Source organism: Columba livia, chromosome 6 (genome assembly GCF_036013475.1).
Source record: "Columba livia isolate bColLiv1 breed racing homer chromosome 6, bColLiv1.pat.W.v2, whole genome shotgun sequence".
NCBI classification, from domain to species: Eukaryota; Metazoa; Chordata; class Aves; order Columbiformes; family Columbidae; genus Columba; species Columba livia.
Window position 1 is genome coordinate 18,101,259 of NC_088607.1, and position 25,384 is coordinate 18,126,642.

At 39.8% G+C, this 25,384-nt stretch overlaps 1 protein-coding gene across 4 annotated transcripts; it reads right to left on the minus strand.

The window, feature by feature from the left end:
- Positions 1-1,251: 1,251 nt before the first annotated feature.
- ZFAND4 (zinc finger AN1-type containing 4) lies at positions 1,252-25,351 on the minus strand. 4 transcript variants are annotated; one of them, XM_065067325.1, is made up of 10 exons: positions 23,089-25,351; positions 21,843-22,142; positions 14,456-14,531; positions 14,295-14,362; positions 13,567-13,753; positions 9,271-9,418; positions 7,304-8,485; positions 6,628-6,682; positions 4,210-4,327; positions 1,252-2,155 (listed from the first exon to the last, which is right to left on the minus strand). In XM_065067325.1, exons 2-10 carry the CDS (start codon positions 22,024-22,026, stop codon positions 2,020-2,022), a joined length of 2,154 nt encoding a protein of 717 aa, XP_064923397.1. In that variant the 5' UTR covers positions 22,027-22,142; positions 23,089-25,351; the 3' UTR covers positions 1,252-2,019. The 4 variants fall into 4 exon arrangements, with proteins under 4 accessions (XP_064923397.1, XP_064923400.1, XP_064923396.1 ...); XM_065067328.1 differs by having other exon boundaries at positions 4,210-4,324; positions 22,908-25,351; XM_065067324.1 differs by having other exon boundaries at positions 22,908-25,351.
- Between the last annotated feature and the right edge of the window lie 33 nt (positions 25,352-25,384).

Below are 25,384 nucleotides of genomic sequence, written 5' to 3' on the forward strand. Positions count from 1 at the left end.
CATCTTAAGTTATGTAGCCTTCCTAAAATTTGAGTACAGACATTCTAATGCACTGTAAAATAACTTCCTAATAATTATACTAATGCAAAAATCAGGTTACGCCATGACATCTGATATTCTCTTAATTCCACCTCTTACCAAATCTCTGCTGTACATACAAGATAACTAATACCTCTGTCTTAAGTTGCTGAGCTGCAAAATAAGTAATTGCTGGGAAGACACCAGTACTTTTGCCTGTTCCTTATTATTTTCCTTCAGCATCAAATGTTGTCCCATGGTGGAGATGAAATAAAAACTAGAGGCATGTTCACAGTATCTAGCACTGCTCAGTAATGACATGTTCTTCATCCTCAGTGCAACTTTGTCCAGTAAGAAGAAATAAGCCTAGAGGTCACACACACAGAACTACCATTTTATCTTACCACTGCCCAGAAAAATGATTTTGAACATTTTGTTCCAAGGTCATGACTCTTCGAAAAAGTCCAAAAGGTTTCCGGCAGACTACATGAAATGGATTTTCTCCAAGGATGAGAATTGTCCAAGTAACCTCTCTTCCTTTCAGTGATCATCTTTCTTTTTTTTTTTGGCCCAGCTTTTGATTGCCATGCTCATCAGCTGCTACTGTTCAACTGGAATGCTGCACAGATCATTTTAATATCACAACAGCTATGCAGCTGAAGAACTCTGGCAAGAAAGGGACCGTGACATTCAATTGTCTATATGCAATGCGGAGGGGTTTCTTTTGTTTTGGTGGTTTGTTGTAGGTTTTTCTATTAATCTGTTTATACTAGAACACCACAAGCAACATAAACTTATAAAAATATTTCAGAGACGTTAAGGGAATGAAAGAGGAAAGGCTTTCAGAAGGTATATTCTTCCAACACCACTTTCTCCAGCAGCTACGTGCTCATTAGATGTGACTCATGCAAGTACTGAACTGCCTTTGTTCAGTATCAGCTGCAGTGAAGAAAGGCGGCAGGTTAATCCATGCCATTTGTTCAACACCCATTTCCCCTTTGCTAGTGTATCTGTAAGACTTCGAGCAGTTTACTTAAAGCACATGGTGTTGGCCACACTATTCCTAACAAAGTTAGTGGGAATTTTCACACCAGCTTCAGTATGAACAGAGAGGAGCCAGTGCTTCTGAAAACACAAAAAATAGCCCCTCCCTCCTATAACAAAGCCCAATTTAGGAGCATGCTGTAAGATAGGAAAAGTTATTTTGTGCATTTATAAGAGCATAAACCATAATAAAATTTAATATTTATTAGAATTTCTTCCAGTAACAGCATTCAACATCTTAACAAACCAAGTTGTGAAGTCTTAAAAAAATCTAGCATTACAAAAAAAGTTAAAATAAGTTGTTCCTTATATTTAATGGCAACAAAGGGGGAACTTTCAATTTAAAAAACAAACTTGCCATATAAACAGTATTAAGAGAATGTGATTAACATGATGTGCAATTTTCAGAATGGATACAGTGTATGAACGCCAATCCGAATGGAACAGAGGGGTGGAACAAACTACCCCCTTAAACTCAAAACAGGCGGTTTGAAGAAAGGGGGAGGAGGAGGGTCTTTGTAGTGAAATAACTTAAAAGATAACACGCAATGGACAAAAAACGCAAGAGCACAGAAGACATTACATGACACCCTCATCATAACACCCCCTCAAGTCTGGTTATTACAGTAAATAAAGTTAGTAAAGTGCATCTTTTAAAGACTTGTCTAGTGAAATAGCTTTCCCAAATATAAAACACAACACAAAACGTGCAGTAACAGTAAAACCATAGTGTAAATTTTTAAAAACTAATATTTAACTTTTCATTCACTAAAGAAGAAAAGTTTTAACTGCAGTAGTGTTCACATTATTCTTCAACAGGATGCATCCTCATGTGCTTTTGTTACTTGGCAAATCTTTAAATACGGAGCATGGCAAAATTATGCAGTCTAAGCAAGTGCTTCTCTCAATGTAATACAATTCTTCAATGGCAGAGCGGCCACATGCAGCACAACCATGTTAGATTTTGGGAAGCTTTGGTGCACTAACGATGGGATTGGTCTCCTGCAAATACCTTCGCCCTGCACTCTTATAGTCGTAGGTGCAGGTGTGAGTCTCTGCATACCGGTGTGTTGCACAGAAGTTGTTTCCACATCTGAAGAATCAAGAATATCAAAAGTTACAAGCATTTAGAAGCTTTTAACTCTCTGACATGCTGGGAGCCCTTTTTTCTAATCATCCTTGACTGATAACATTAACTGGTGGTGTAAACAAAATGGCATTTTTGTAACTGAATGTTGCAGTTTTGACACAACAGTCTCTTCAGCTGGGAAGTTAAATAAGATCAGTACTCCCAGCACCAGTGAGCAAGGATCAAACACAATAATTAAGAATGATGGACTTTGATTTATTTAATTTCTTTTTAAAGACCTCACACAAAATCAGCTGGTAGAATTCAGAGGACAAAACCACAGAATTAAAATAATGGCATCAGGTGAAATCCACATAATGCATTTCAATTCAAAAATACCACATCATTCAGACCACCAAAATAGATGTTTTGTTCAGGACAGCTTCTCCCTGGCATAAATTCACCTTAGTCATTTGAGATTAATAAATACAGAGTTAGACACATGTAAAGACATCAGACAGGCTAACTATATGGAACATGACTTCCTATTCGACTGGGTAGGGTGCATCTTTCCAATATCAGTTGCAATTTCAATGAGTTAGGACTGATTTTTTGCCTTGAAACCTGACAGCTCAGCAGCTAAGACTCCTCACAGAAGAAAAGCATACTCCGGATGTCGCATCTGATCTCAACAAGTGCTTTTAGTAGAGACTGATGTCACTGTCCTGCTGCCTGATTTTTTGATATAGTTGCCTCTTGACAGTAAAACAGTCACATCATTCAAAATCAGAATTCTTGTGAAACAGATTAAGTATTACTTACCCAACTTTCTGTCTCACTATAAGATGATAATCCTCTATCTACCTACCCATCCGGGTTCCTAATTAACTCTGCAGCTGTTCCTGAGGCTTTGTGTGCCTGGTAATTAATTTACTTTGCTTTGGTTCTTGGTCCGGTAATCATCAGTTTCCTCAAACAATTGTATTCTCTATTTGTTTCATTCTAGTAAAAGGTCATATGGTTGTTCCTTTTGAAACTAGAATGAATACTATTCTTGGGGGATGTGCGATTTCTCCCCCCTTTTTCTGTGCCTCATTTTTAACCTAATCAAGCTGCTTAGCTCCTTCTAGGAGCTTACAGTTATTTGCTCAGCAGGAAAGAGTGCACTGTCCAAAACTGTTTCAAAAATCAAAGACTGAAGAGTCAGTAAAGGAGGCAGCTCCTCACCCTGAAACTCTCCAACACAATTCCCCAATGGCAGAAGTCTTGTTCATTTTGCTGTTAATTGGCAAGAACCAAGATCAGCTTCAAATGCAGCCCTCACAGTGCAGCAAATCCCAAAACCATGAAACAATACTGAGAAAATAATTTCTCGTGGGAAACAATATTTTGAGAACAAAGATCAAACAAAGGTTTTAGTTGGTTGGTTTGCAGTGGGTTTTGTTTGTTTGTGGATTTTTTGTTTGTTTGTTGAAGTTTCCAGTGATTACCACCAAGCATGAAGTCTCCTTGTATCACCTACAAGTCATGATTTGGAGGACCAGTACTCTGGTGTTCTGCTTTTGAGATGCTCAAAGATGACTGAAGTCTCACAAGAAATAGAAAACATGTAAAAATAACACTGTTGTGAAACACAAACTTATATAAATTCACAAACTGCAGGTGTATTTTAACAGGGTCAAATCTGAGGGAGATTTTCTGAAAAATTGTAACAAATCCAGATATTCTTCAAGTTGTTAACAATATAGTTATTGTTGGGGAACTTCGTAGAGATAAACCTGTAGCAATTTCTCCCTGCACCAGTATAAAATGTCATAGTTCTTTATTTGTAATCATGTTATTTATTTCTTGCTATCTTGCATTTCTTGATTTTCCTGGAAGAACATACATCTCAACAGCGGAACAGCTACAACATTCCTGAATTTTAATTCCTGGAGTTTTGCTGAACTGAGAACTGCAACTTTTTTGAAGGTCGTCTCTTGATTTGCTATGCTTAAGGAATACCACACAGCACAGAAAACCTTTTGGTTAGCCCAGCTTTTAATTTTAAACAACAGCTGATCATACACTCAGCCTACCTGCATTCATAGCTGGTTGCCAATCCAGTTTTCTTGCCACAAAGAAAGCAATGCTTTGCAATTTTCTTTTTTGCTTGAACTGAGCCATTCACAGGTGGAAGATGGGTCGCTTCACCTGCTTTCAGAGGTAGAAAGAGAGCAAAGACATTTTATTTTTATTTATTCCTGATCACAAAACTAGTTAAATGTTATCTTTTGAAACCCAGCTTCATTTTGCATTTCTTAGGATACTTCAGGTGGGAACCCCAAAGCCTAAACATGGAGGAAAAAAACCCAACAAGCTGAAACAGGAAACATCTCAAGCCTGTGAACACCTTTGGAAGAGGCAGCACAACACAAGACTCAGACCCATTAGTAACACCTGTTAAAAGTTCACATAAGCCAGAAGTTACAGAAGAAATCAAGGAACACATCTCCTGATGGCCTTCCCAAAATGCAAAATGAAAACACAAAGTGATTGGGAAAGCACTGCAAACAATGGCTTTCCGAAGAATCAACTGGGCATTCGAGTAGCTAGCATTTAATATATTCAGTAGCTAGTAACTCAAGTTTGCCAAATAAATACTGCAATATTTTAAAATCTTGCTGGTACTGCTAATTGCAAGTAAAATACATTATTAGACTACAGGCCTCTATTTAGCTATAAAGTTTCCTAAAGCACTTTGCAGATATTTGTAAAATTTCTGTACTTAAACATTCACTTTACTCCAACCTTCCCCCTATAATGCTTGGCTGTTGCTTTATCACAGGAGAGTACATAAAGAAAAGGTATTTTCCTTGCCTCTGTAGCAGCTCTCCGTCCACAACCTGCTTATGCATATTTACCATACTCTAGAACAGTAAAAGTGAGCAATGCATCCTCTCAAACATTCTTTCAGTGCTTCTACTACTATATGGTCAGGATGCTCCCCATAAGGGACTTCATGAGTTCAGAAGTATTTTTTGTCCAGCACACCTTTAATCCCAACAGTCATTTCTCAACTGAGATACACCAAGCTGCATTCAATAGTAACAACCAGGCAGCCACTATTACACTGCAGTCATCGCTACCAGACAGTGCTATCCTATTGCAATCTAGCATCGAAACTTCCAGGCTATCAATTTCATTACCTAAAAGTATGCTATTTCAGAAGCATTAGTTAGCCCACTTTGTGAAAAAGACAGAGCCTGAAGACAGCCTCCCCTGTGGACCATACTTAAACAGAAAAAACAGTACACCTGCCCTCACACTGATAGTCCCTATAGCAATTAAATGTAAACTGAATCTGTCCTTTGGTCAGTTATACAATGTATCACTACCAGCCGCCTCTCTCTCAAGAGCCTGCATGATATGACAACACCAACTTTGTCTGTTTCATGTCTGGAACCTCCTGGAAAACACACTTTTCTGACATTAGATACACCAGACGAGTGTCTTCTTCACAGTTCTATCCAATATGACACAGATGACAGTAGGCTTCTCCATCATGCAGATGTGGGTAGGTAAGGACAGACCTGTTCATTAATTGACTGGCCACTCAAAGCTGCACACCTAGTTGTGAAACAAACATACAGTCCACTATTTCAGCAGCTTTTGCTCCCACATTCTTACAATTGCATCGTTTTTCCTGTTGCAGCTGCTGTTTGAAGATCTATATTCTAGCTCATTCTCTATGCCTAGAACTTAAAATCCTGGAATACATGCCTGCCTCTCTTTTCCGAAGGTCATACAGGAAGAAAAGAAAACCTGCAGACTGCGAGTCAAAGATGTGACAAGTTGATTGTGCTAAGAATCTTTTGCTGGCTGTCTTAAGAGTTTTAAAGCACTAATCCAGACAATTCCATTCCTCCTGAGAGAATTAATCACATCAGAAAATAGTATTTAGGCACAACACATCCATTTTCAGTAATGTCAAGCATTAAGCACGCCACAGTTACCAAGAGTAGGGTAGAAAGAATTATGCCCATGACAAAAAAAAAAGAGAAAAATCTGCACTGTATCAGTAATCTTCAGCATCCCCGCCCTTACTGGTTCCTCCCCACTTTTCTTTTGCCAAATCCTTCTGGCTAAGGCTGTAGTCCTAAAGATCATGCTACCAACACATTCTGCTCTCATTTTAGTACACTCAGAAGTATTCACAGAACTGACCTCTTGGAAACTGCTGAAAGTCATGTCTATATCTACAGATGACATGCAGGATTCATTAAGTACCAAAAAAGCCAGGAAAAAGTCACATATCTACCTAAGATCTAGATGACATCTGCATGTTAAAGAATTGCTTAAAATACTGAAAGTTATACCATGCTATAGAAGTGTAACACAGCAAGGACTTTGAAAGACGTATGCCTTACAAAGATAAGCGATTCTTGTCCTCTGCATATGTGATATATCAGGAAAGATCAAAGAGCCATCTTGAGTTATTAAGTCATGTTACTTACCTACTCTTTTCCCTACAGCTGCAATACTTCCATTCATTCCAAGCCCATGCGCAGACTAAAAAAAAAAAAATTTCCACAGGGAAATTACTAGCAGATGGAAATTAAATTAAAAGTTACGCAGTCTGGTATCAGCTTATTTGAAATCAGTGTTTTATCAATCAACGTACCTACAAAGAGTCCAGGACAACTTCTGTACGTAAAACGAAAATTCCGCAATATAAGGCCTTACTCAAAATGACTATTTAATAGGCTCCCCATACTTTACAACACACCAAAACTAAGTACATTAGAGATCTGAAGCTAGGCACATATGGTGCAAATCACAGGGCAAACTTTGGAATAAATGACGATTAGTGAGCAGCAGAAGTCAGATGACACTGCAAACACACTCAGAATTGTATAATTACATAAACTAAAAAGTTTAGTTGTGAACTGACCAGCCACTTTGATTTTTATGAAAAATTACTTCTAGGACTTGTTTGGATAGAGAGGCAGTCAAGACACCAACAGAAACTCAGAAAACAGCTTCAGAATTACAGGGATTTAAGTACACCTCCCTCTACTCATCTGCCTCCCCTGAAAAGACATACAGACACACACATAAAAGTAGTTTTCATAATGCCAGTACCAGAAAAGAGAGCAAAACTTCAATTTCTTTGTAAACATTAGTACTCACTAGAATGTATTCAGCAGCTTCATTTGGAGGAGCAGTTTTCCTAAAACTTTCTTCCTGAAAATGCTGCAGGTTTGTAGGTAGTGCAATACCAGAAGTCCGAAACCTGCCTGTCCCACAGGAACTCTGTAAACTTTCCCGGTTTGTGCTTCGGGCCAGCGAAGCCAGAAATCCTAAGTTACTTACAGAACTCATAGGTTCTTTGGATGCCTTGTTCACCACATCTGTGATGTCCCTAGCCTCTGTTTTAGAAATTGCATCAGGTCTTTTGCCAAGCGACTCTAATTTCACACTACGAAATCTGTTAGTCCTGGAAAAAGAGGAGTCTGCTATACTACGGACTTCCAATGATCGAAGCATGTTTGGAGAGACTGTAGATCTCAAGTTACCAGCCTCAAAGCATTTGGGTTGTGTTTGTGATTTCGGAGAATTGTGACGTGCCACTTGTGCCGAATACCGAAGAGGTGACAAAAGCAGATTTTTCTGAGGACTTAATTCACGAGTACTGAGAAGACCAGCCCCTGTTGCTGCAGTGCTCAGCACTTGGCTAACAGGTTTTCTTTGCTGCTCTACAACCTTAGATTCTTCATCCCCATCAGACAGTTCAAGTTCCGGGTTCATCTTTCCTATGTCGTATATCTCACTACACTGTTCAGTGGTGCTTGCTTCTGTTAACAAAGCAAAAGCATCTGTTTCAGGTAGAATTTTTTCTTCTGTTCCATATAGTTCTACATTGGTTAGATTTGGAAACAAAACAGCATCCTCCTCAGTTGAGGAGGTCATATTTTCAGATGCTTTTTGCGAATTTGCAGGCAGAGATGAAACAGGAGTAAGAATACTATTTGAAGGTAGTTTTGCATTTTCTAGTTCAACACGAGATATTTTTGGTGGTAACCTGATGCTACTAACAGACTGAGACCAAGAGTTGCTCTGCCAAGTGTCATCTTCCTTCAGAAAGTCATTAGTTGTGGATGGTATTGTTCTACCAGCAGTGGCCAAAGTAGCCAATGCTGAAAGTGTGTTTTGGGAAGACTCTGAGGGACATGAATTCCCAGGAGGAGGTAGGCAGGACTGTCCGATCTGGGGGAGCACTCTTAGAAATCGGTGACGAGCAGCAGCCACTGAGCCACTAGATGGTCGAGGAGTCATTGGAGGACGAGGTTTCACCTTAACAGTTTTCTTAGGCTATTAAAAAATACCAAAACACACATAAAACAACAGTTAGTATTTGAATTACAGTTACATTCAAAGACCTGACTGAGATCATATTCCCAGGAATTCAGAAAATGTAAGGCCAGAAAGGACCAAATCATTCTATTGACTCCCTTATCCATCACTAGCCATCTAGACTTCACCTCAACACATGAAAAATAAAATCAAATATCATAATCAGAAAAGGCTTTTTAGTAAGTAGGCCACATGTCAGAGGAATAGAAAAGGGAATCCAGAACGCCAGAGTTATCCAGAAGAGCTTAGGGTCTCAAACAAGATGAACAATGAAAGCATTATAACTTCATTTTACATCTAGTTAACCTAGGCAGGCATGAATGCCAACAAATGTTTTATGGTCTAGGTAATCTCATTCCCATATTCAATTTCATAGGCTTTTCAGTTACAGTATTTCTAGTGAAGCTTCATTTAAGAGAAACATTGATTTTTGCCATAGCAGTATTGCAAAGCAATGCTACTTAACGTATCAGAAGAAAAAAAAAAATCCAAAAGAACACCCATTCAAATCCAGGACCAGTGGTGAATTCTTTGAATGAGAACAGGTAGATCCAAGTAAAGCAAATGTCCCATCAGCAGAACATTTATGCAATAGCATTTACTTAAACAACAGAAACAAAATAATCTACCCTTGATCACTTCACTTCCCAAGACCGCAAAGTATCTGACCTGCTTTTTAGAAAAGCCAGTACTAGGAAAGTGCAAGGCATTTTACAATAGCAAAATTCAAATCACAATTTCACCTTTTTACTCAGATTCATGTTCTCCATCTTGGCCTTGAGCAGTTTCATTTTATTCATAGTAATTGAATTCTCAATAATCTGTTGGCCAGAAGGTGATGCTTCTGTTTCATCTTCATCATCAGCATATAAGTTATAAACTGAGCCACCACTGAAAAAAAAAGTTTGTGTTTACCCTCTAATCAAGTCATTTAATTGTTTTCAATGTAGAGCACTCTCACAACTAGAAAGTCATATCCGCAGTTGATCTGTTGACAAAGCATTATGTAAAACTGTATATAAAGACATTTCAAATCAATTTATTTCAGCATACAATCATTCCTTATTAGATGCTCACGCAAAGTGATGATGCTGAAATCAGAACACAGCCACGCTTCTGCGAAGGGAAGTTGTTATACCATATACAGTTGGTTCACACTCACTATATATTTTCCCCCCAGAGGGGATATCCAGTTCCAAAATGTCTCCTGAAGGTATGCCAAAGCTGTTAACTGTGTGACTCAGACAACAAGCTGATCAGTTTTCCAATTAACCAGACACTGGCATGGAAGGAAAGTCCAAATTTCTATCCATCCTGAGGGGTGTTCTCACCAAAAATGGAAATGGAGGGGTCACCCGTGTGGATGTGATATTCTATTTCTCCTTTTCAAAATAAAAACAAACAAACAAACAAAAAAGGATCAGTTTAGGTTTCCAAAGAGACTCACATTTGGAAAAAAAAAATAACAGATTAGAATTGCTAGACCCAAGACAAAATATTTTAATTCAGTAATCACTGTAAATTGATAGCATCACATTGCCTTCTTCTATTCTGTATTCTAACAGAATGCAAAACCTCAACATTTTAAAGTCAGTATCTGACTCAGTTTTCCTATGAAGCATTAATCACTAACACACATCCAACATCTTGCAGCAAAATGCAACAAGCATTAGGAGTGTCCACTTAATTACAAACTGATGCACTTTCAACACTGCATATAGTACACATTAAAGAGAGTTTTAATTCTTCCAATAGGCTGTCAGCATCTAGAAATTGTGACAATCATGCAATTCCCACGTGTTCACAGAAATGTCTTAGTAGATTTACCTTAAGTTTCTACTCTCCAGAAGAGACCAAAGAAGAACTAAAGGTCATGAGAAAGTCAGTACTAAAAATTCACTAATTAGAACTGGCATTTTAACTGATTCTTGGAAATAGTCTGCTACCTTTAGTCAAGTGCCAGTATTTTTGCACTGACTCTCCAAATCCATTTCTTAAAATGCAGCAAAATTCTGAATGCAGCACAGCTGGGAGACAGATCTTTAACAGCAAGATGGCAGCAAATTCAACACAAGAGTCAGCAAAACAGTCCAGTCATTTCTTACCAAAAATTGAAGAGCTTCATATGGGGACAGTCAGCATACATATTACATATCTCTCCTCATAAAGATTCAATACTAAGGATTCATCTCAGAATTTTAACTCTGCAAAGATTTAAGTCACAAACTCAAAACAAGTATTTGAACTTCTTTCAAGGTAATGATAGAAAGAAAAGTGACGTGTCTTGCATGTTTGGTGTGGTGGGTTTTTTTTGTTTCTAATGTAAAAAGAATTGTTATTCTTTTTCTTGCATTTTCTGGCTAAGTAGGAGCCAAAAACACTAAGAAAAATGGAGTGACAAAACGATTTTTTGCTTTAAGGTGACTGTAAAAATTATAAAGCTTGGACACGGAGCCTTGTTTTTCATGATACTTTTAGCCCATTTTCCAATGGTCAAATTTCAAGTTTTCTTTGTCCCTAAGTGTCAACATTCTTGAGATCTTGCTTGGAACATAGAATCATTTTGGTTGGAAGAGACCCTCTAGATCATAAAGGCCAACTGTCAACCTAACACTGACACTACACCATGTCTCTAAGAACCTCATCTATATGTCTTTCAAACACCTCTAGGGATGGTGATTCAGCTGCTTCTCTGCATGCCTCAAAAATGATCAGTAGCTTGTTGAAATACTTTTGACACCAGTGCTTGCCAGTCCTCTACCACTACTTCAACTATTTTCTTTTAATCCAGAGACAATAATAATTTTATATATTTACAGCTTGCCAAGTTTTAACCATTAACCACAGATAAAGTTATCTGGAGAACTATAGATCAAAACCCAAACCAATGTCTCATTTCTAAATTGCAGTCACTAAATTCTGCTCCACACGTAAGAAAATTGAAAAAAGCTGATAAACAAGTGCCTCAAAATGCTCAGTCACCAGTATGTCCACACATATAAACACATTTAACTGTGACTGCAGAAAACACTAGTACTCAGGGTGATTTACAGCTTTCCTCTATGAAGATGAAGTGAAAATGTCCAATTTGTTTCCATTTTCTCCTCCCTTTGCTACTTTTTCCATTTCCCATAAAAGTCTGACCTGGCCATAACAACAAATTCAAAAATTAGGATTTCTGCTCCTCACCACCCCCATCCCCTTCCCCAATGACTGTCTCCCTTATTAGAAAAGCTAATAAATGAACTCCCATAGAAGACACAGAGGAAGAAAAACAGCTTGAGTTTGATGTTTTCAACTCAGGTGGCTTCCAACCTAACTAGATCATTTGACCAGTGACAGCACATTTCTTAAGCACAATGTAATTTACTTTTATATATGCTGTTGTGCTTTGAAAGGCTTACCATGATGCCTTGCAAGAGCCAAAAGAGCAGGGTTTATTTCCTTGGTTTGCTACATTTAGCCAGTCTCAAGTACATTATTACTTAATTTATACACTAGGATTACTTAATTGAGAAGTACTAAGAAATTCACACAGTTGTCCACACTAGTTTTAAATGAGGAAAAAAAAATCGTCACACACAGAATTTGAACACGTAGGCAGATACCAGGGAGCCTGTTATATGGAAAAATAAAGGTTCAAGCTGCGACAACTTCTTACATCAACTTACAGTTCAGCATCCACAGTCCCTTCGCTTTGGATTAGTTAGGGTGTTTTTTTGGAGTTAAAAGGTAAAAAGTAACAATTCAGTAATATGCAGCATATCAGTGGGAACAGGAATTACACCTGCCTGTTCCTCTTTCCAGAAGTGTGTCCAGGGCGAATGCAGCAGCGAGGTTCTTAGTGCTTATTGATGATGGTGGGTTTTACCTATTTCAGACCTATACACAATGCCATATGTGGCTGTTTACTGAAAAACAGTGCAGGGGCTGAAAGATAAGATCACAAATCTAACATCTTTGTATCTTTCCTCTTATTTCTCTCCAGTAGTTGTATATCAAACACTAGCTCTACCTGCTCTGTGCAACTATGTGGGAAATCAACACTGATATTTCATTCAGCCTGGAGTTTTTAAGTATAGATCTGTTACAAAAGTGCAATATCATTCTGAACCCACAGAATCAAAATGAATATAAATCCAGTACAAAACTCTTGCTTTCACTTCGCAAATAGGAGTAGTTACTTAAAACAGTGCAAGTGTTAGCCTTGGAGAAAAAGCAGCTAGTCCCCAGAATAAGGATTTCTTTCCTTACAGTTGTAAAAATATTAAGTTCTTCAGGGGATTAAAAAAAACTACCCAAAAGCCACAGTATAAAGACAGAATCTAATAATTTTTAATAGATATCATCAATTTTGACTGCTAATCTGTTTGCTACAATATAGTAGCTTAAGTGACATACTTGCTCTTCTGACAATAAAAGTACTTTGGTTCTGTGACAGTGATTGAGACAAGTTTGGTGCCTCAACAGTAGCTAATCTGAGGCCTAATTATGTACAAAGGCTAGCTCTATTTGCAATTATTTCAATATATTAAAAACAAACAAACCAATCAAACAAACAAAAAAACCCTAAGAACAACCAATTCCCCCAAAACAAAACACCTCTCTTCCCTTCCCCCAGTTTCTCTGAAACTTCAGACAAACTCTTTCAGGATTTTGCACTGCCCATCTACTACCTTCCTGTCTAATCGCTTGGTCAAGTCATAACCATACAAAAAAGAAAGCTTATGCTGTGAACAGATGTTTATAAAATGGAAGAGTAAATACTTAACAAAAGTTTTAAATCTCTTCATTGCCAAACCAACTCTCCTGTGAAAGAGAGATGTCACACAGTGACAGATACTGTCAGCATGAACAGTGACCACAAAATACTACCATATTGTTAGGCCACCAAGTTACCGCATTTTAGTAGCCCTCAGGGCACAATTCTTGCAACACTCCAGATATATTCCAGATATTCTTTTGGTAAAGTCAGCAAATAAAGCTGAAAATTATACAGCATTCCCCTTTTGAAGAATAAAGATTAAAACCAACTTTACCTCAAAGATTCAGATAATGGTGTTAAAGTGCCATCTCCCCGGTCTACCACACGGAAGAAATTCAACTGATCTCCTTCTCGATATACTAAGAAGGTAACTTGTTTGTTGGATGGCCCTTTCTCCCAGATCTCATCTCTACTGGGATCCATGTATTCAGCCATTTCCCTGATAGGGTCTTCCATGGGAACTACAAAAAGGAAAAGGAGAATAAAACCAAATCGCCATTATTATTATTATTTTAATCACCTTTATGAGCTCAGCTCAGTTTACAAAGGGAATTCCCAACCTAGAAGATATGCTGAATGTTTTCCAAGTGAAAATTATCACGCGGATTTTATCCATTTTCTTTCCTCTATAGAGGATCCATATAAAACAACTTATCATCAGATTAAACCAATGCCCGATTCTTACTACCCAGGTTTTTAAAAATATTTGTATCATGATATTACAGTATTTCTTTTTCTGCAGGTGAGAAATTGCTGATTTTAAGGCTTGATGATTCTATACATACAAAGGTACCTGTTAAACTAAGCCTAAGCAAAATGAAACGGACAGTGTACTTGGTATGCTAAGGAAGATGGGAAAAAAGCCCTCAGTTTTTGTCAAGTACTTTTCCAATGAATTTGGAACTGAAGTCTGCTTGTCTAAAATGCTCCTCTAAGAGAAGCTGTTTACAGTTGGAAGATGTTGCATGAAAACCATTATTTTGTAACTGCATAAACACCTACCTCTTCTAGTGTTAATAGGTCCACCTCGCATAGCCAGAACTAACTTCAGAGTGCAGCCTTCCGAAATGCTGTAAATAACAATAAATATATTTTTGTAGCATTCTCTATCGCTTTTGCTAATAATAATCCAGAAACACATTGCAATTTTATTATATACTTACTTATAATCATTCAAACAATAGTCATCCTTCAGTTCCGTATTATTCCAAATTAAATGCTGCTGAGAGACAGGAATACCTAAACAAAACAAAAAAAGATTATTAACATTTGAGTTTGTTGGGAGGGCTTTCAGGGAGTTTTGCTTTTTGAAGAACGTGGGGGTAAAGGAAGAGAGGCAAGAAAGGGGACCATAGGGGAAAGAAGAAAGGAAGGACAAGAACAGGCACTTGAGCAACCCTCAGTTGTGATATCCAACTTCCCAAACAGTTAAGAACAAAGTTAAGATTTTCAGTAGTGTTGTGCTCACACACAGAGTGCTATCTTTTGGCTCAAAAAGGAACCTGCAGGAGTATTCAACTGCTTCAGGCTTTTTGGATACTTGTTCTTTTCCAGGCATCAGAGGATGGATTCCCCCCACCTCGCCCTGTTAACTGCACCTCAGAGCTTTATGTCTACAGACAGGAAAAACAGGATGACACTTCTGACTACAGAACTGCTGAATAATTTAACCACAGATTGATATTCTGTATTACTCATAGTAAAGACTAGGCCGCATTAAGGTAACCGCTAGCAGCTCTAATACTGCTGAGACAAATGCATGTTTTTATCGCTGCTTGGTATGGAACCTGAAAGTTCACACGTACAATATAGTACCACAGAAGTTAATCAAACTTCGTACTACAAACATTTATTTTGTTGTGGGTGTTCTTCAGGCCATCAAAACATTTTATTATTTTTACCCACTAATACTAATTTTCAGCTCAAGTTCTGGGACAGATTTGGCTATTTTTTAGTAAAAGGAGGCAAGCACACTGATTATTTGTTACTTATTACAAATCTACATTCTACACAATTATTAACTTCGTTTTCTTGCTTGCATAGTGAACTCATTTAGATACATACGTAATACACATTAAAGATAATAAGCATAAGCTGGTACAACCTAAGGTCTTCATACATTTTTATTAGAACACTGTCATCTTCCAAATTCTTGACAGAGTACAAACCAGGACAGTTATGAAAGGACGAGGCATCTCTGATCACCAAAAAAATAGAATGAAATAAAATAAAAAATCAAGGTTAATAGGAAAATTAATAGGATGAATAGCTGTCATTTTTGCCTTGGGGAAAAAAAAAATAATAAAATCTTCCCTTCAGCATCATAAGTACTGTTGTTCAATCTGTCTAGTGAAATCCAGGTAATTAAGATCTTACTGTGCATACCTGACAAATTGTAATTAAAATGAAAATCTATAGAGATCAAGAACTACTTGTTCAAGAAGGTCTAAACACTACTCCTCAGACTAAGATGCAAAAGCTATAATTACAATTTCCAAAAGGTTACACTAGAGTAACCTTATCGTATACTTTTACTCATTGCGTGTTCAGATACCTAAAAGGACATGCCAGCAACAGTGCTACACTGTAAGAATTCACAAAAAACAGCTAGGAAGAGAGGAACACAGAGATCAGAGTCTTCCAGGTGGTTTCCAAAAACATCTCAACCTCCCCAGGCTTGCAAGAGTGTTGAGCAAGCTGTGGCAACAGGTCAGTTAAGCAGCCTCCTCCTAGCTGGAGGAAGGGCACAAAGCTACCAACACCCATCACCAGCAAGGAAGGAATAGGGACCAGATTCTGGTGAAAGTCCAAGCAGATTCAATAGGCAAGTAGGATACCTGCTGAGTGGACACCCCTGCACAGAAGGAGTGCACTTCAGAGGAGCTGTTGTTATTACTTAAGTTTTAGATAAGATGACAATTTCCTTTTCTCACCACAGCTCACCTCTATATCTTCTCTTTTATGAACGACCAACACAACTTCACTTGTGTGGCATTTAATGCAAACCTTGTATCCTCTGAAGTCCACAAGATGTTTATGAGGGGAATATGTTCATATAGTAGACTAACATAATTGCTACTACACTGCCAGCTATTTAATAACTGGTTATTGGTTATGTTTCAAGTCTGCAGTGTAAGCAAAACAAGAACAAGCTGGCAAGAGCCAGTGAGTCTACAATGAAGTTCTTTTCTGTGTTGTTTTGCAGTCTTCTGATTACAAACAGTCATTACTGTCTGTATTTGTTATGGTTTCAGCAGCCTCCAAGGAGCAATTTCCAATTACTTTGATAAACTGAGTGTTTGTTAAAAAGGCTGGCTTGCAACTAGCAGTGCTGCAGTGAAACATGTTTTCATTCATCTAACAATGTATTTTTGATGAAATGAACAGATGAAAAGACTATACGCTGCTTTAAAGACAAACAGACAAGCCTTTATTACTAATTCTCTTTTACACTGCTTTCTAAGAATTCCATATTTATACACTAAGGAAACAGTGGGTGCTTTATAGGTTCAGGTGCAGAAAAAATACTCAGTAGCTGTCTGTCCCTTTTCTGGATTATAGTAAGGCTTTCTTGAGGAGACATTCACGCATGAGATCAGCATGTAAAATTGGCAGTAATAATGAGAACTGCCAGCTACCCATCCACTATGCCCTCTCCCCTAAGCAGCACATGAGCGTATCACTGACCTGCTACAAATCGGTACAGACAAGAGAGGAAAGTCAGGCAATAAGCTACATTTTGATGCCCAAATGGCAGTGGCCTAGCCAGGTGATGCTCCAAGACAGAAGAATCTGCAGGCTGCCTATTGAAATGGCTGCAGATGTGCCTACTATCTGACCTGCTAGATGGGAGGACGCAGTGGGAGAGAAGTAGGTACTCTATCCTGTCTCAGAATCAGCATTTCAGATACATCCTTAAACTTCACTCATCTTTATGGCATGATAAACAGGCTCACCAGGCAAACTGATGTGGTCAAGTCTGACCCAGAAAGAAAAACTTGTAGATTTTGGAACAAACTTGATTTAATGTTGTGAGTAGAAGGTCACTATGTTTAAAAAAGAACCCAAACGTTTCAAACAATGTAGTTATCTTTTATCCAACACTGAAATTGCAGGAGAGTTTCTTAAACATTTACATAGAGAGGTTGGGCTGACAGTCTCCCCTCCCACAAACCAGCTGCACTAGCAAAGAGGTGCAAAGGCGCACAACTTACAGCAGCAGTACTGTTTGCATAACTGTCAAACCCACCAACTTTCGTTTGCATGACAATTATCCACATTAGTGTAAATGGTGGTCAGTAGTGATCCGTGCTTTATCCTAAGGACTGACCAAGGGGAGGCTGCAACAACAGCCAGTCACCAGTAACTGAATGCAGGCCCACAAAGTTTCCTGACAAAAGTGACCTTCTTTACACCTCCCAGACGCTGCTCTAACCAGGGCACAGGCTTGCATTTGCAGAAATGTCTTCCCACCTCAGACAAGGCATAAGCTTAAAAAAGCTTCATGAACTTCTAGTTTCCATCAGCACAGTAAACAGGCAAATGGCAAAGCAAGCAGGAGACAGAGGAAAAGCAAGACTGGTTCTGTTAAAAACTCTTTACATTCATGCAATCCACTTACTCCAGCCCTAACAGGAACATAGCTATTTCCTCTAATGCAAGCAGTAATAAATATAATTACAACACACACTCAATTCACACAATCATGAAAGAAGTTACAACATTCAGAAGAAGCCTGCTTGATATTCACTCAGTTCCTCTCAAAGTGAAGCTGCTATACATAGCCAGCAAAATAATGACAGCAAAAAGACAAAAAAAAAAAACCCACTACCACACACACCAACTCTCATGATGAATTGAGGTTACACACACAACAAAATTACAGTTGCATCTGTCATTGTCAGCTGAACACAAGCGTTCCAAATCAAGATATACTCTGAAAGGTAGTTCTGTTTCTCCCCTTTGCAGTAATAGAAGAACAAGAGAACACCTAAATTTTCAGATAAAAAGGTATACATGGCCACATACGCAATCACAAAATCCAGTTGCAGTCACTGAACAGACAATGATAGAGTTGTTTTTCTTATTTTAAAGGTAGCTATGTAGATGAAGGCCTTAACACTCCATACTGTAGGATGAAAATTAACTCCCGCAAGTTAATAATAACAATAATATCACCAACACCAGATCCCAAACCCCACCTCCTCCCTTGAGACTCAATCCTATCCTACTGAACAAACACGTTTACAGGTATTATATATGGTTCTTTAACAGATGAAAGAATTAACTGGTACTAGGAACAGAGTATCTGAACAATCCTTCTATAAAAATCAATATAGTAATTGGTGTTTCCAAATGAAGATCACTAAATATTCTCCAGCCCAGCAGCTACAACGACTTGTGCAATGAAGGAGGCAAGAAGAGATATTTCCAGTTTAAAAAACAACGCAAAACAACTTTTTCCTCTTTCAATTAAATCCTGCTATTTTTATGTTCATTCACATATCAAAGCTCAGCCTTTCATGTCAGCTTGAAACTCTGGTACTATCCTATCCACACCCACCAATACAGGATCCTGCTTTCAAATACAGATAATCAACAACAGGTAAAACCAATGGAGCAGGCAGCACTGCTGGCAACACTGCTATGCTGTTGGCTGTGTGTGTTCTAGTTTTTATGCCACCAGTAAAGACAAAGGGAGGTGTTTCTTCTCTAGTGTACCAATTTTAAAAGGCTCATTCAGTGACTCTGAGACTAGGAGTGATTTACCCTAGGTGGTTCCAAAATCAACATGATAACAAATCTAAATTTTTGGATAACCAAGTGCCTACTTCACGTGGAACATATCTGAGGACAAATGTCTGGATCTAATCCAAACATACATCAGATCTGCTTTAACTTCAATTTACAAGTAGACTTGCACTGGAATTTCAGATGCGTTACAACTTATTAATAATTTTTTAACCATATTCTTTGCTGACTAAAACCAACTGGAAACAAAGCTAGATGTCTGGAACTCTTTCTTAGTAAGGTACCACTGTCTACTATAGCTGTCTAAACAAACCCTTTCCACATCAGATCATTAAACAGGCACCAAGAATCACAAACAGTATCAGAAGTATATAAAACTCCTAACATGCCATCCATATTATCCTTTCTTATCACAATGCAATCTACAGCTATTGATATTCCAGTTGTTGACAAAGATCAGTTCATCTAGATTTAGTTTTATTATTAGTCTCTTACATTTAGATGCATTACTGGCATTTGAACAAATTTGTTAACTTTCAATAGGATTTTAGATTTTGTTCTTGAAGTTCTCAGGTCTCAGATAATTTTCCTAAAGCTTGTCTTTCTGTATGCTTACACACCATCATTGTCAACACTCAAATGAGTCCACAGGGATCATACACATAGTAGGGACCCTGTAGTTTCCCAACAGTATAGGTGACATTCTCCAGTCAGAAGCGTAGGTTACATGAGCGAGGTTCACATCCCATGAAAGTTGACACGATACAGTAAGAAAAAGTGAAAAACAGGAGCAGAAACAGATTTAAGCTTTCAGCTTCCCATACTAAATCACCACAACAAAATTACTATTTTAGGATTTTTGCTCCACCTGGGTGATTCATTGCTTGAACTTGTGCACTATAGTAGAAACTTTGTCACTAAAAAGTTGTTTATTTTTTTATATGTAACAGCAACCCCACATGCGCCACAAAACTAATTTGTCATTGTGTGTCTGTCACCTTCACACATAGTCAACCAATCTGTTTTAACTCTTCCTCCCATAAATCAGGACATTACAGGTATTTTAACTCTGTTCTGGAACATCCAGGTATTTCAACTGACTTGTAACAACTCAATTATAAGCACTAGTGAACTGTTATCTTCTGTGTTTCAATGAAATTTACTAAAAGTTAAATCTATACAGCTATCACATAAGCCACTAATTACCTTATCATCCTATGAACTACAATGTGTGAACAAAATTCTGAATAAGCAATATTATAACTTTATTACTGAGCTGTTCTAACAAGTTGGGATACTTTCCTAAGCTGGGAACACCCACCCTACAATAACAAGCTATAGATATAATTCAACATGTCTATTTGCAATCTCCCATTTTGGACCACAAGAAATTAAAATTCCTCTACCTCACATCTCCCACTGGTCTCTTCATGCATCCTTTAAAGTTCACTCTCATCTACACTGTCCAGCCAGCCTGCCTTATGCTGTACTCTATTGCCTATGCTCCCTTTTAATTCTCTCTTAGTATTTAATCACGTCTGCTTGCATTTCTGCTACGCCTATATTATATAATGAAGAAAACCCCTTTGCTTTTCTTGTTTCACCTCTAGCCTCCAAGTGCATCTCAACACATTCTATGACTTGTGACTAATTACAGCTATGTCCACAGAAAACAAAAGCATATCCACGTAAATAAGCTGATGTAAGCTCTAGTTATTTGCACAGTGGAGCTTCTACTGCATAACCTTAGTAGGAAAAAAGTCCCCTCTATCGTTGCAATTCTTCTGTATTTTAAGACTTTGTTTATCCCCATCCATTAGCACAGATTTCCATAAGAGGAGGAGAGTATATTGAGTCTAAAGCATCGATTACATTTCCCAGGGGGTGAGTTCCACATGGATAGAAGCGTGAAAAAATGTGGACAGGTATACTGGGGAGAGAGGAACCCTTTTCTTAAAATTAGCAACTCTGGTACTCTCAGCTTGTGCATTTGTTTACCTCCTCCAAAGTGAGAGAGAGGATACAATGCTACAAAGTAGCTAGAGTATGTATATGCACATACTTCACGTCAAGTTCTTTCCTGAGGATTATTCTCATCATAGAGGGAAAAGGCTGAGAGAGGACTAACCTACATTTTTTCTCCTTGCATTAGCACTGGGACTGGCCTTGTAACTTAAAGGAGGTTTTCGCTTCACAAGGTGTGACAAGTTCATCACTTTAAGACAAAGCATTTCTCAGCCAGACCTCTACCAACAAAAGACCACTCATCCAAACAATATTCAAATCAGTAACTTCAAGCTGCCTTTGGGATTCACCTGCACTGCAGTTGGTCTTGGGACTACAGTATCATAAACTGACTAACCTAAGATGCAACAGCCATCACACCTAGTTTAAAGTATGCTCAGCTACAATACAGAAGTACTTCAAGACTCAAATTTATAACATTGCTAGTTAACAAACTTCTTACTTCAGAGAATCCTTTCAACACTAAAAATAGTATATCCCATATAATATCAGAACAATTAATGATTTACTGTAGACTGTTAACATTTATCTTAATAATGATATATAAGAAAATATACCAATTCTAGTCAAGCCTAAGCCATGAACTGATAGAAAAAGCAAAGAACAGACGAACTCAATTCCAATTAAACTTAATCCATAAACCAAATGTCTAGCTTATACATATTATTGAACAAGTCATTTAAATTATCTGGTTTGATTTTAGCAATTACAGTTTGCAAAACAAGACTTCCTCTAACATGATAAACTTTATGCTGAAATAATAGAGAATAGTACCTTCCAGCCTTTGTATTTTAGCTTTCACAGAAATAACTGTTTCAAAGGGGGAAACTCGCAGTTCAAAGCATGTTCCTGTGAGCGTTTCAATGAAGAGCTCCATAGTTTCATAAAAAGGAAGCTTGTAGCGAAACGGTCCCATTTTGTCTTCATTGAAAAAAGGAGGCTCTTTCTTGTTGGCCATTACAAAGGATTTACAACTTCTTTGTAAGAAGATCTGTCAGGAAACATTCCACTTCTAGCCAAGTCAGCTTTGAGGACAGGTGTGGTGCGCTGCTGTTCATGTTTGGGATTTTTCACCTATAAAGCAAACAAGCATAGTTCTAACAACATCTGAACGTAGCTGTTAAATGGTTTCAAATTATTCTTGATGAAGAATAAAATAGCTATGAAGAGACAGTAAACGAGTATCTAGGTCATGCAACAGTAATCCACAAACGATATTTGTAACATTGCAGTCCTACGACTCCAGTTTCAGACAGCATTCCAGGTCCTACCTACTACCTTTTTGTCTTCATTTTGTTTGCATGACTGACATGACAACCCGACCTGCGATATTAATGCCTAGAGCCTCCTGACAAGGGCTGAGCCCTCAGCAGGGTCAGAGCTGCAGAAAAACTCCAGAAATACATAAAGACAAGGGCTGTTGGGGGCGTACAGAGCGGGAGACGGCAGCTTTGCCTCCTCGGTAGCGCCGCTCTCCCGCCGGCCCGGTCCAGCCCCGCACCAGGGCAGCAGGCCGGACCCAGCCCAGCCCCGCGCCCGCAAACAAAGGAGAGGGAGCAGCTGCCCCCCACCCCCGCGCCGCGGGGCGGTCTCACCGCGCAGCAGGACGCGGCCCCCGAGCCGTGCCCCCAGCCCACCCCGGGGAACCTTCTCCCTTCCCTCCAGGGACGCACCTCACGCCGGCGGGGCCAGGTGAGGGAAGGGGCTGGAGCACCGCCCCTCTCCCCCGCCCCGGCCGGCGCTGCAGCCGCAGGGCCCCTGAGGGAGCAGCACCCCCAAGGGCCCGGTACCGCCGAGCCGACCCGCGCCGGCAAGAGGAAGGGGAGTGTCTCATCTCACCTGCCGCCGCAGGGCCCGCTCGGGGGGAGACCAGGCTCCTCTCCCCCCGTGCAGCCCCGCCCGCCGCGCCTCACAGCAGCTACGCCAGCACCAGCGGGTCTCACGGAGGAGGAGGAGCCGCCGCGGGAGACGAACAAGACCCGAGATCCGCCGCTCACTCCCCGGCAGCCTCCGCGCCTACCTGGCCTTTATGACATCCCCGCCAGGCGTCCTCCTGCGGGCCAATGGGGCGCCCGTTCTCATGCGGCTCACCCAATCAGCGCTCTCGAGAGGCGGTGCCCCCGGCGCCGTCAGGGGCTGGCGTCCGCCGGGCCGCGGCGCGCTGCTCGTGCTTGTTGTGGTCGTTAAGACGCGGGGCGGCGGAGCGTGCGCGGGGAAAGACCCGGATGCAGCGCCCCCTCGCTTACAACGGCGGTCACAGGCAGCAGCCGCAGCGGCTCCTGGGACGTGTAGTCTAAGGGGGGCGGGAGGAAACGTGCAGAAACGTAATTTATGCCTCAAACTCCACCCGAGCGACAGCAGAAGAGGGAGGACTCAGAGTCGGGACTGGGCTGTCCAGTGGTCGGAGCCAGGACAGGGGCCTGGGGCAGCAGCGGGCCGGGAGCCCAGCGCCGCTCCCGCTGCAGGGCCGGGCCGGGCTCCGGGAGCAGCGCTTCCCTGCGGCGATCTGAGTCTTCCGGAGAAACACTAGAGAAAACAAGCTTAGCTTACTAGGAGGTGCTAATTACATTAACCGCTTTACTTTCCATTTAGGTTTTAAATTATGCAAGACTCCCCCAGACACTCGCTGTTGGGTGTCAGGCGCAGTTAAAACACTCAGAACAAATACTGTGGCTTTTCACACGCACATAGCAGGTAGGGCAGCCTCTGACACAGCACTGAGCAAGCCTTGGCGGCTGGAACTCTGAGCTGCAGCCCTGGAGACTCCTCCCCAGGAGAAAATGCAGCCGTGGTTTATCAAACGCTTAAAAAAAGGAGGGCAGACTAAGACAAAACTCAGCTAAAAAAAAGCAAAGTGCCTAGACCAGGATTTGCAGTCTGTTAGGGGGAGTTAGCTGAGGACCACACATTTTAACAGGGGGAAGAGACTCTCCCTGTGCCAGTTTAGAAAGACTAGGGGGAAGAAAGGGTTTGATCTATGTCATGGTGCAAGTTTCTATCAGGAGCTTTTCTCTGCTGAGGTTTCACATTAAAGTTTGAGAAATGCTTTAAGGCAGGAGCTTTTTTTCCTTCTACTCAAACAGCTTTTGGCCCCCAGAGTCTTGGCTTGTGAACAGCACTTTTTGCAATGCTAATAAAAGTTATTAATGTTAAGGGCCAAGAAGAAAGGAGGATGTAGAAAAGAAGTAGCAGAATTCACCATCTTTTTCCTCTCCCTTAGTCTGTCTTTGAAGTCCTTGTAAGCACAGCAGAATAAAGCAGCAGTCCAAATCATGTATGAGGCATACACAGCAGATGTAATGCCTATAAATAAATTGAAGTGCTCTCACTATAGAGAACCATTTGCAAATAGCTCCCATATTCTTTTCCAACCTGCTCCTCCCAGCTTACCCCTCACTTAAATGAATTATTGCCAGGCCCACCTATGGTGCAAATCAATACACGATGTTTCTCCTTCATCCCTTCCAACGTTTCCTTCTGCTGTAGCCTCATTAGTGCTAGATGCTTCACCACAGTATTTACTCAGCCTGATGAAGTAAATCCAACTTGAGAAACAAGAGACTGAATTAGATGTCTTATTATAGGAACAAGGGCTTCAGTCAAAGTGGGAACTGCTCTCAAAGAAGTCCTCTGAGAACATGCTTTAAATTCACAGAAAGCAGACCGGTCTTAAGAGTTGAAGGTAAAGTAGTACATGACTATCATAAAAACAGCACATGTAAGGAATTGAAGGTAATCACTGGTAAAATAAGAAAAACATTTGATCCTTCTGCATTTATGCATTTGCTCTACTTGTATGCATGCAGGAGAGCAAGTTTCTACCACTGGGCATGAAGTACAGTTATGGCATCTGTTCCAAAAAGGCAATCCAGAGACTACAGGAAGCAAGAAGGTAAAACCAAATGCACTGGACAGTTAAGAGGATTCCACAAAATAGTGACCTCCTGTGAACAGCCTACAGTGTGTTACAGATGAGAAAGGACAGAAGACCCTTTGGGCACAAGTGAGTCTCTACACTACGGTACACATACAGGCATGTTAACCTGGAAGTGACCCAGTATAGATGGACTTCTTAGAAAGTTATTTGCAAAACTCTGGCAAATCCAGGCAGGTGAAAAATCTCATTTAGTGACTTATAACTTGAACAGAAGACCATTATAAGTTTCTGTTGTTTTCATGGAGTACTAGATGCTCATCTGTAACACATTCTTTCTGGCAGAGAAGTTTTAACTGTTGTTATCTTTATAGCTCCCACTGTAGTGCAGGACTTGACACCAGATAGCTGCTAGTATGAAATATCTCTAAGATTTGTTAAC